General features: G+C 39.3%; 1 protein-coding gene across 9 annotated transcripts in view; it reads left to right on the top strand.

Moving 5' to 3' along the window:
* Nucleotides 1-12,622, top strand: part of ARID1B (AT-rich interaction domain 1B) — a 325,659-nt gene that overhangs the window by 277,093 nt on the left and 35,944 nt on the right. For 5 of the 9 annotated variants that reach the window (XM_085575256.1, XM_085575255.1, XM_085575259.1 and 2 more), the window contains one exon: nt 6,214-6,365. In XM_085575256.1, coding sequence (XP_085431382.1) covers nt 6,214-6,365 — 152 coding nt within the window. The remainder of the gene's footprint in view (nt 1-6,213; nt 6,366-12,622) is intronic. The other 4 variants (XM_021532087.4, XM_085575257.1, XM_085575258.1 and 1 more) reach the window with 1 other exon arrangement.

Genomic DNA, 12,622 nt, shown 5'->3' on the forward strand with positions numbered 1-12,622 from the left:
ATTACTCCCCTGAGGTGCTGCAGTGCATTCGCTGCAAAACTGATGTAGGTTAAAGATCTGGAGTAGAAATGGCAAACTTGGGGCCTTTTTTTTTTCACCAGCTAACTGCTCAGGTGGCCAGGTCACAGTAGCAGGATAGTTTTTCAGGTCCAGCACCTAGGGCAGCAGAACTGGGAGAAATCCCTACATTAGGTGCACACTGTGTCAAGTGTCAGGAAGCGCAGTACCGAAGCACCTAACTAACAACTGATAGGAGTTTGTGACTGCCAGGATTTGTGCAGTGTGGCTCAATGCCACCTCTTCCCTGCCTGGGCTGTGTCCCATCTCTGCTCTTGTCCCTGTAGCATTGTCCCTTCAGCATCGCCCCGTTGTGCCACATTTAGACTGGGGCTTCCCCCAGCATTTGGCCAAGGTGGCCACCTCAGAGCCTGGCCCTGCCTCAGGGCAGGGTGCACGAGCTGAGGAGATGAGGGAAGCCATATGTCTTGTAGCACCCTGCTTTGGAAGCTTCCTGTGAATCCCTTCCTTTCTTCAGGCATATCTGGCTAAGAGGCTCCACTTGTGCTAGAGTGTAACCTGTGTTTACACTGGGAGTAGCAGCATTCTGTTTCTCCCTGCTCCTTCTCCTGCATCTGTTTCATCTGCTTTCTCCTGTGCACCTGTCATCCTCCTTGCCCTAAAAACCTTTGGCACCTAGTGAGGATGCTCCCAATCCTTTTTCCTTCTTAATTTCCTTCTACTGTCTCCTTCATTTCCATTTTCTATGCCCCAGAATCTTCTACCTCCACCATCTCTATACTCTCCACCTCTGAAGCTTTCTTCTGTTCCCTATAGATTTCCATGTTGGACTCACCTCCTGTGCTCAGGCTGCCACAGGGCTCGTTACAGAAGCTGGTTCACTTTTTCTGTCTTTATGAACAGTTTTGCTCTGGAGTTGTAGATTGAGAGGCACCTGTACAAGGCATCAGGTGCCTCTTAGAAGATCCACAGAAAGTTTTAGAATTTGATCTCTATGTACACAAGAGCAACCTGAGCTTTGACATATGAAAAGTCTTCATTTTTTGCCTTGTTGAGAAACATAATCCACTTCTGTCACTGTCCATAGCTAAACCATATACACATCTGAACTCAACTTCATAGGGAATCTTTTTTCAGTAAGAAGAGAGAAGGAAGATGACAGTATAAGTCTTGCATCAGGTGACAAAACTGAGGAGGTACTAAATCACATATCAGGAAGCGTGAAGTGCAAGGGCTGTAGAGTGACTTCTGTGTCACAGTTGGAGACAACACATAAGCCTACTGAGGATTTCAGGTCCAGTTAAAGGAAGGCATTTCAGTGTTAGAGACTCCTCAGCAGCTGTGATCACTCATGTGCTCCTGTGCATTGTCAGTGCTGTTCTTTCTAACAATTTCTTTGTTGTGCTTTTTAACGATGACCAGATCTTGCGTGTCGACTCCTCTTTTTAAATACACGGACTTCTGCATTAGCTCAGAAGACGCAATTAGATCTGATGCTACTTGTTTTGCAGAGAAAAGAGATTAAGTGCAGATTAAGCTTTGGGTAGATTGCAAATGAAGGAAAACAAAAGATCAGAAGAACTTCTTAAAAGGGAATGGTTTGAATTTGAGCAGTTGTATTTTGGGCCCGATAGTACACCAGACTGTCAACAGCACAGTGGAGCTGACAAGCTAAGAACATAGGATCATTCAAGCTGGAAAGGAACCTCAGGAGGAAGTTTAGTCCAACCTTCTCCTTATCTTGGAGCTTAGGGTGTTATCCTGTTGGGTCTTCAAAATCTCCAAAGGCAGAGATTGTCCTTTGGGCCACCAAATCTAGTCTCACTATTTTTACTGGGAAAATGGTTTCCTTGCATCCAGTCTGAACTTAATATGTTTTCACTCTTACCCAGTGTGTCTTGGTTCCACGCCCCACTCCTCTGTGAAAAGGCCAGTTTTGTCTTCTTGCTGACCTCCTTTTAGGTGCTATGGGGCTGCTGTAGGTTCCTCTTGACAGCTGCCTCTGCCCCAGGCTGAATGAGGCCTCATCCTTCAGCCCTTCCAGGGTGAGTGCTCAAGCCCTGGCCATGTAAGGGGTTCTCTGCTCACTCTAGTTCATCATCATCTTTTCTGGTGATCCAAAACTGAACATGATACTCTAGATGGAGTCCAGTGAGTCCCGAGGAAGGAGGGGATGATCAGTTTCTTCCATCTCCCAACTCTGCACCTTGTCACACAGCCCAGGATGTTGTTTGCCCTCTTTGCTGCCAGGGCAGACTGCTGGCTTGTGCCCAGCTCCATCTGCCAAGATGCCCAGGGACTTGTCAGCAAATCTGCTCCCTCTAGTCAAATCCTAGCTAGCACCACTGCAGGGGGCTCATCCTTCCCAGGTGCAGGACCTTGCACTTGTCCCTGTTGACTTTTACAAGATTCTTGTCAGCACATTCCTCCAGCTTCTCCAAGTCCCCTGAGGTGGCAGCTCTTTCCTCAAGCATAACTGGCTCTGGCATGAGGCATTGCTAAATTGTCAACAGAGTAAATAAACCATAGAAACCAAGCAGATTCCTCTCTTCCACTTTAAATCTCTTAAAATTGCTGAACTCTTGAAGATCTACTTGTAGCTGTAGAGCAGAAGAAAAAATGTAGCCATAGGTATTGTGTTTAAATGGATAGCATAATCCCAAATTTGTATTGGCCTGGCTGCTTGTTCTTTTAAATGGGCAGAAAGACATTATCTGGGATCAAGGTGTTGCAAGAGCAGATACTCTAGTTCATACACAGTGCAGGGTTTCTCTGACCAATACATTTAAATGTATTTGTATATGTTGCCTGCATGCAGAAATGTCAGGTGCTGAGGGTTCCTTCATTCCCTTGGAGGGTAACTGTATCTCACCATGAAGACATATTTTCATTATACTAAAGTATATATTTTCTTAATTTCTTCCTATTATTCCTAATTGCATCATCCCTAAGCAACCCAGCCCTTGGTGTTTATGTGGTAAATACTGTAAAATTGTATACTTAGCTGGGTTTGTAGTGCTATAAAATTCGCAGCTGGCCAGTTGAATTTTTGCCATTAGATGTCACTACGTGTACAGAAACTGTTTTTAAAGGTTTGACTTTTATTTAGCATCCTGGAAAAATGGAGGAGGGAATCGGGAGATGTAGGAGAGAGTCTAGTACTGTAGTATGTTGGATATGCCTTAACTAAAAGCAGCACAGAAGGAAACATAAGATTTTTGACTTAACTCCAACAACCAACAGATGATGCTGTGACCTTAAGCATATATAAATATGTTTAGCAGCTGCTGTGTAACATATTTATAAGTGTTTAGTGACCTGGAGGTTAATCAAAATGAGTTTGGTGATCTCAGCTCAGTTCTTAATGGACTCCACTTCATATTATAGCACTGATGCAGCACAATTTGTCACAGTCGGCAGTCTTTACTCAAAGGAGGCCTACTGTGGAGTGAGAATTAAAGGCTGAAGTAATACCTGATTATTTCTCCCTAAAGAAACTTTCCATTCTGAGCCATCATAGAGCAAAATAATATGTGGAGGAGCTCTGTACTGCTCACTGCACCCAATCTCAGAATAAAATAGCATTTACTCTGACAGGATGTCCTTTCAGTGTTACTGAATTAGCTCATGCATGCTGCAGTCAGGGCTCTGATAGGGGGCTGGGAAAGGACAAAGTCCTGCCAGGGATGGTGCTGAGTCTTCTCTCTTGCTGGGCTCTTTCCAGAAATGGAGAGATGTGTCTGTTCCAAGTACAACATTACATGGGAGGATGAAAGGGAAAGCTATTACCTTGCCTGATGAAATTTCAGAATTAGGTTCTGCCATTCAGGTTCTTCTGGGTGCAGAAGCAATTTTTTTAGATTTCAGTTGTTTTCTTGCTGTCCTAGCCAAAGCCTGTATATTCTTTTTATTTAATTTCCACTCTCTGTCTAAACTGGAAATAGTTTCCTACTTCTTGATTTAAAGCTGTTGTACAGCAGTATGCTTGCATGAGCTGCAATTGAGATTGATGTCCATTGTGGGTAACATGAAATAGGTTATACCTCAATTTGAGACAATGAACAGCCCCACAGCTTAGAAAATACACATGCTAGGAAGTAATACTATTGAAATAATAGTAGGTAAGGAGCAGTTTCAGCTTACCAACAAGGTGTGTGTCTCCTGTGCATTTTTAATGTAAAAGAAGGACATTAAAGAGATAGCTACCTGTAGAGACTTGTCTTTTCCAGGATCCTAGCTTTACTCCATAAAAGAACCTCTGAAAATCCATTACTTCTTTTTTAAAGTATGAAAATACACTTGCACATTTTTGTCATCTTCACTAGTAACTTTACCCAGTAACAGAAAAGATCTTGCTTATCCAGCATAGAAGGCATTTTTCAGTTAACTGCATTTGCTGAAATATAGCAATTTTCAGCTAAAAAAGGAGGGCAGGAGGGGTTTAAGACAAAGTATTTACATAAGAAAAGCTTGGTTGTGTGACTCAAATAATTTAAAGTTGTTGCCAAATGGTTCTGCTCTTCTCTTTTCCCTTTGTAATTTTCCCTTGGAGCATTGCACCACTGTGCATTTTAAATCTTTTCCCTCCACTTCTCATTGCATGCTTCATCTGGGAAATGACATTGTATGGCAGTTATCTCCTTCATATCAAAAGAAAGCCTTTGCGTCTTTGCAAGAGTGAAGAAAAGTTTGTCTTCAGAGAGCAAAGGACAAAACTGATTTGGAAAAATATGCTTTATTTAGATAACACGTTCTCTTTTCCTTTGAAGAAATTCACAGTGTGTCAAGAAAAATTAGGCCAAATACTGCTTTAATGGTCCTCCTCCTGTACCTCCTAAAAAAGAAATCTGCTTCTACCAATTGTGTTAAGAATCTGCCATGAGTTTGGAGAAGACAAGAAGCCATTGAAGTTACTCAGGGTTCTTGATTTAGGAGTTGTCTGTTTTTTATTTGAATACTGTAAAATAATTAAAAGTACAATTTCTACCAAAACTCTCATCTTGCTACCCAGACATTCAGCTTTCCCTTCCTGTAGGGTGAAATTAAGTGCTTCATTTTTTTGTAAGGAAATAAAAGTTAACAGGTACTAAAGCTGTGTATAAGGGTGTTTGCTTTCTTGTTTTATTTGAAAAAGCAACAGAAATGTACAGGGGACACACTGAAAAAAGATCTGAGTTTGTATTTTCCTATGAATATACAAGTAAGTATTTTTTTCTATGTGTTTTTATTCATATGTATTATTTTATATGTGTGTTACCCATATACGTATGATAATACATGCAGTCTTCAACTGTGCTAAGAGAAGGTAGGTCATTGTTTTTTGTATTAAAAGAATAAAAGGTTATTTTTGAAGTTGAATTCTGCATTACATTGGTTATCATGTGTACTTGAATTAGATTACTTTCTTCCTTGTGCCTCAGTTTGTCTACAGAGTTTGACAAATCAGGTACCAAGCATACTTAGATACTTCTTAGAACTTAAAAATTTTAGTCTTTCAAAATACTTGGTCTGGACATGTGGCGAATTATGCAAGGGCTTCATTTAGGGCAGTTTTTGAGACAAATTTAAGTCTCAGTTATACAAGCATTATACAAATATGCTATTCATTTTCTAAAGCAAAATAGTTCTGCTGCGATTTCTTGTCTCAATGAAGTGGAATATGTATGGAGTTTTTTGAAAGATTTGGCATAGATGACCCATACAGATGAACACGGTTCAACACAATAATTCAACAAATGCCGAAATCAGAAACTGAATCTATGGTACCCATTTTTCTTTTGGTCATTTCACTGTTTATTAAGCTCTGGCAGGTAAGGATTGCTATTGCATGGTCAAAATGGTGAGAATGGTGATGCACTGGGGGGTGTTTTTATGCCAGTGCTAGGTTCTAATTTTTACTCCTGATTTTGTTACTGTCTACTCATAGGATATATAATATGAGCTTCATTTTTCTTCTGATTGATAGTGACATAGAAACACTCTGTATATGTCTCTTGAAATTAGACTTCAGTCCAATTCTATTTCACATATATGATAATCAGCTCAAAACTAACTCAAAGCTCCCCACGTAGGTAAAATGAACTAATTACCTGCTTTTTCCTTACAAATAGTAGGTGATGTGCTCTGTGACAAACCAGAGCATCTTCAGCAATGAGGTCTGTAGTGAGATATTGTATGTGTGCTCTCCCCTCCTAGGCAAGGCAATTTTCCTGCCATGAATCAGAGTGGCATTATGGGATCCAGCTCTCCCTACACTCAGCCGATGAACAACAGCTCTGGCCTGATGAACCCGCAGGCTCCTCCTTACAGCATGGCACCCAACATGGTGAACAGCTCAGCAGGTAATGGTGAGTAACCTTCCAGCAGTGACCTTCCTCCATAAACCTGCTTAACACTATCAGCCCTGGGCTGGTGGCAGAGGAGCATCCTTCTTCATTTGGTTTGTTGGGTAGTTCAGGGTGATTTGAAATTAGGCTAAGGTGCTCGCTGTTTTTTTGTGCAGTAACTGATACATTTTTCATTAAGTCCTTCTGCTCAGCACATAGATGAGTTCAGGGTTTTACACAGTTCCAGCATCTCTGGGACTCAGCTTGATGTACATGTTGACCAGCAAGTATATGTGTATTTGTGTGTATGTGTCTGTAAGAAAGGGAAGGAGAACAGTTTCTTGTTTTAAGAGATTGCTTTTGTTTTTCAGTGTCTTATCACTAAGGTTGCAATTTCAGATATTTAATGTGGTAGTCATTTAAAAAAAGATACGTGCACTTGGTCTGATTTGAAGATGCTTTAAGCTGGGCATTTAACATAATTCTTCTGTTTGGAAAATATAGGCTATATTTACTGTTTCCAGAATTTATATAAGGTTTCCTCATTTATTTATTTAAGTATCAGTATATAAAAATTCACCGTAACTTCCTCTTGCAAAAAAAAAACCACATTCAATGTAGCTCCTGGATTTATCCTTCATATCATGACTTATGAGTTCAAATTTGCTTGTAGCTTTGTGTGTGACTCTAAAGACAGGCGAATACAGTTTTGCACAAATATGCTTCATGGTACATATTCAGCTTGAATTCCTAACAATTATCCTCCTTCAAGATAATACTTCAGCAAAGATCAATTCTTTGATTAGGCTGTGTTTGGATGGAGTTTCAATAACTCTGAAGTGAATCCTCCCAAGTACTTATTCCAGTCATGGAGTTTCTGTGCATGCCTTATTGATTACATTATCCCTTTTAGAAATGTTGGGAGTTTTGAAGTTTTTTCTGGAAGCTGAATAGGTTGTGCTAAGGTAATATGAAGTTGTTTCTTGGTTGGTTTTGTTTCTACTTTTATTTTTTATTAAGAAATGCCTTACTACGTAAATTGTGTCTTACCAAGAACCAGGTTTTTCACATCTTTTGCTTTACCCCTCTGAGCCTGTATAATTCTTTCATCCTTTGCATCTTTCACTGTCTTTTCTCTCTGTCTCACATGTTCCGGTGTCTTTGGAAGAAAGTAGCCACAGTGAGATGCTGGTGTCTAGTATGTCCAGAGTTTCTTTCCTCTGCATAGGAGCTGCTGAGACACTGAACAGTGTCATATATTTCAAGAACATTGTCACCATTTTGGTTAGCAGAGGAAAGGAATCTGCTAATCAGTAAGGTTTTCTTTTTAAACAGAGAGAGAGAAATTAACAAAAAAAAACCAAACAAATCAAAAAAAAAGGCTTTTTCCAGTTCTAGCCTGGAAGCTTTTGGCTAGCCCAGACAGCACACTGCACCATCTGGATAAAGAGGGACAAGCTATTGAAAAGAGCATTAGATAATAGCTTGCTTTTTCCCCACCAGAGCTGTCCCAGGTAATATTATGTTTTGTTTGTGTAGTTATATGTTTTGTCTGGCTTGCTGAAATAAAATTACTTCTGAGCATTGAAACTGTGCTATAAATTCTGTTTTGCTATTAGCAGAAGTAATTTTTCCACCCTTTTCCGTCGGCCCCCAGAGCTGCAAAAATAACCAACAGCAAACAGATGGCAGAGTGCCCTGCCTAAGAAGATTTATGTATTCCTAAGGAATAACCAGTTTAAAGGAAGATTCACAGAGGTTTTTTTGTTCAGATAATTCAGCCATTTGTTATTTCATACAGTGGAAATCTGTTCAATGCAAGACCATTTATCCTAGCAGTCTTTTGTATGGGGTAGTCATACTCTTTTTATTGTGTTATGCATTCTGAAATATTGGATTTTTAATAATTTAAACATTTATCAGGTTTTTTTCTGCCCATGCATTTGTGAGGTTTTCTTTTGTTCCAGTTTTATTAATTCAGAGATTACCCAATGGAAAGTAAGTATGAGATGAACTAGAGGAGTTCAGTGCACCTCTTTCAGTCTGTGTGGGAGCACACATGCATCTAGAATTGCTTTACAGACCTCCAAGAGACACTGCTGGGGAGGGCATGGACACACACTACACCAGAAAGAGAAAATTAGGTGTGAATACATTGTTGAGTGCTAATGCTGTGGGAATGCTTAGTTGCCCCCTATCCAGACTCATCCTTCTGCTTCGGTCAAAAAAATGGAAGCTTAAGACAAATGCAAATATAGTACTTTTAATGATGATTTCTTGAGCTGGGGGTGCATTTTAAGGTTAGCTCTGGCCCTGCATTTGATGAGGTGGAGAACCTATAGGTGATACCTTTTTAGGAGCTGGAAAACAGGATTTTCTGTGGCAGGAAGACCAATTCAGCTATGTGGCTTCTTAGCTTCCCCTTCCTCCCTGCCCCATAAAATCACACATCTGTCAGATAAACCAGGGTTCAGTCAATGTGGAGGGCCAAAAACAAGTGCAGCAGAGTGGCTGCTGCTGGAGCGAAGGCATCGGTTAATTTTGCTCACATGCACTGAGCATCCACAGCTGTGACTTCAGTTAGAGGCCAGTGAAAACTTAAGGTGAACAATAAGGAAAAGTTAGGTTCTTCATTGTCTGGGTTTTGAAGGGGGCAGTTTTGTTGCCTGTTGTGAGGGAGGAAGGCGGGTCTTTCATTTCAATAAAATGCACTTTTAGGTTGTACGCTAAAATAGGAGAAGATTGCTGATAACTGATGGAATTGTTTTCATATGGTGTTGGAGCATCAGCACAGCTATGTCTAACACTGGTTTTGTCACCCATTTTTAGTAGTGTTTATAACTCCTCATTACCAGGTGATCCTTTTGTCTTTAGTTTCTTTTAATTAATGTCACAACTGAAAGGAAAATCATGCTGCAGTTATGCATCCTGATACTTCAACAGTGACTGTGGATCAAACAGCAGATCACCAGCTTCTGCTGATGCAGAGTGGTTTTAGGAACACAGAAATTACAAGATCAAAGACGACAGATTCTTCTAATAGAGTATTCCATCCATAACAATAACAAAAGCTTCAGAAAAAAGGTGTCAGAATCCCTTCACAATTATGGAACAAGCTGCCATTCAGAAAAATTGTATAACTGCTGCTGTCCTTTAATTGTATGAGTTCACATTACCCATACATATTTTTAGAATTTCCCCCATTATTTTTTAAATTCCAGCTTTAAAAATGCATATAATAAACAGAAAATTTACAACCCTCAATATAGCTCATGCTGTAAGCTTTGTTAATTCTAGTGAAAATTATCTTTAAAAAGAAGCAATATGAAATTTATGTCTCGCAAGTTTCCATGTTGTTCTTGCATAGAAACTGGCATTCACAATCTGCTATCTCTGGAGATGAACAAACCAATAATAAGGCATTAATCGCCTTACTGCTTAAGGATACTTTCCTTATTTCAGTACCTCTGTCTTACTGAAACCTTTCTTTTTCTGGATATTGTTATTCCAAATTAACTTTCAATCTCATAACACTTTACATAAAATGTGATATTCTAGGAAAATTATTTGCACTAAAGGAGTTAAAGGGACACTTTAAAATAATACCAAAAATCATACATATGCTCTATATTTGACTTGGCATTTATTTGGATGAACCTCTGACAGGAAAAGCAATTATATTTATGCAGGTAAAATATTTTTTTAGAAACTTTATTTGGATTTTTCTAGTTCGCAGCTTGGTTGCATCTTTCTGAAAAACAGTACCTCAATTTATTTCAGGGTTTTTTTTCCTCTAATACATATCTTTGTATGAACTTTTAATACACATTTAGATAAACTTTCTGGAGTTTGTCAGTAGGTGGTAACAGCTGAGATTTCCCATCACCTATATTCCAAACAAATGATGACCATGATCCAGTGGTCACTGTGTGACTGCAAATCAAGCCAGCACCTGGCATAGAGATGCCCACATCCCAAACTGCTTGTACTTGTCATTCCCTGGACAAGACTTATCAGCAGAAAGGCAATGTGGCACTGAGATCCCTGGTGACCCTCTCATCCTTTTGAGATAAGGTCCCCAACCACCTCTGGCTGCACTTGTCCCCAGAGCTGGGGGGATCATTCATGGCAGGACATTGGATAGTGCTGTTGTCCCTCTTCTGTTTTTTCAACAGGCATCAAAGCAGTGGGGATCCTCTCGTCAGCTCCACAGTCACTACTTCACTGCTTTTGCTTTATCTTCTCTTTTTTCCACAGAGGGAGGGTGCTAGGGTTAGGAGGGAGAGAGATTACATTACAAGGGAGAGAGGAGGGAGTATTCTGTTTTGTAGAGCATGATTTGTTATCACACTAGCAATAAAGAGAAAAACAATGTTTGTATATTGCTGCTTCTACAGTATTTCATCATCTTCTGGGACTGGTAGAGCAGCCTTTAGCAAAAAAGAATTCTTTGCTGCAGTTTTACTCATGTCAATATCTGCCTTTGAGTACATTAAATTCAGTGTGGAATAGTTAATTCAGGACCTTGACCTATACTTGCTTTTTGAAATCATTCTAGCTCTTAAATTCTTATAAGCCAGAGGCTAGTACTTGAAACCTATTCACAGTACGCCACAACACTTCTTGAGTCAAGATTTCCCTGTTATCCTCCTCTCTACAATGTTTTCTCCTTTGGTCTGCACTTCACAGGCAGAATTATTAGTACCTGTGTAGTAAGAGTCTGTATCTTATTTTAGCCATTTCGTGACAATAACAGTATTTCACTGCTCAGAAGGGGTCAAAACAATGTTCTTGCTGTACCATTTAGCTAAAAAAAGTGAAAGAATGTCTTCTTACAAATCGCTGGAGAGTATGTTTGCAAGAAGTTACAAAACAGCATTTCAACATCAGGTAGAAAAGTAGCTGTGGAAACATCTTGGGTAAAAGCTATAGGGAAAATAGACAACCTTGCAGTTTGCCAGTAAAATGCTTGCAGTTCTTCTCTTAGAGGTACAAAGAAAGAATGTAGATTAACTAAATAATTTAGAACAAAAAGTGAAACAGAATTTGGGTAATTTTATTATTTGTTTCATCATTGTCTCTAATTCCTCATAGTTATGTTTGTATATGCCAACAAAAGATAGTCAAAAGCCAAAATGATCTTGTATTTCTAAACATGACTAATAGAGTCAGAATGTGTGCTGTAATCTGCAGACTGGAGTTAGTAGCCCTTTATATGAGGCATTAACTTAAACCCCTCTGAAACAGATCCCATAAGGGAGTTCTAATGGAAACAGGACTACCAGAAGTGGACACAATTTTTAAATTTTCTTTGTAATAGAAGTATGATGTGCCAACTAGATAAAAGTGAGGTACCAGCAGAGAGGACTTAGCTATGCAGAATTCTGGTGAAAAAGCGATATCATTAACTTTGCTTTGTTTGACCTCTCTAAAATTGCTTTACAGGGGAAGGGTCAGCTTTGCTTGCTTTGAAGCTTAAAACCCAAGAGTTCTTTTTTAGCACTTTCGCAGCATGAAATGTGTTAACTGTTAAAGTGGATATTGTATAACAGTTCTGCATACCAGTTTGAAACTACACTGTGGCATATATTTGACCATTTTGTACATATATTTTTTTAAATCTCTGAAAGAAAAGTAACCAATTTTTTAAAATGGAAATTCAAAACTAGAACATGTTAGGCTGCCATCCTTCACTTGAGAATGGTCACAAGCTGCCCCAGCTCCTCAAGCAGAGTTTAAGGGCAAAATGCATACAAATCAAATGATTAGTGTATGCTGACTTCCCAGTAGCATGTTGACTGGCTGTTTTGTTGAAATTTCACACACATACATAAAAATAACAGCATTTTTAGCTGATCCAAATGGATTTTTCTGTGCAGCTGCATCACTTGTAAAAGGCTTTTTGTTCCAATTCTTGAAGTCTGAAGTATTGCAAGTTGTTTTTTTTTTTAATCTCAATTATGATTTGTGTGTTGTGATGACTTTTAAGGGCTTGATTGGGCTACAAATGTGCTTTGAAAAAACAAGAAAATGTGCCCATGAAAAACACCGGCAGTTCAAAGCTGAATATTGAGCATACAGTTGTAAACTCACATGGCACATGGCTGGGTAGGTTTTTTTGGCAGAGCCAGAGTCTCAACCTGCAGTGATGCTAAAGATATTAGCAAATTAGCACTGCAAAGCTTGCCAGCGTATTCGCTAGAGTCCTGCTCATGCTCTCACTGCTGTAATTAAAACTAATTATTTTCTAAAACATAGTAATACATGAATATGTGCAA

Source organism: Lonchura striata, chromosome 3 (assembly GCF_050655825.1).
Source record: "Lonchura striata isolate lonStrDom1 chromosome 3, ASM5065582v1, whole genome shotgun sequence".
In the NCBI taxonomy this organism is placed as follows: Eukaryota; Metazoa; Chordata; class Aves; order Passeriformes; family Estrildidae; genus Lonchura; species Lonchura striata.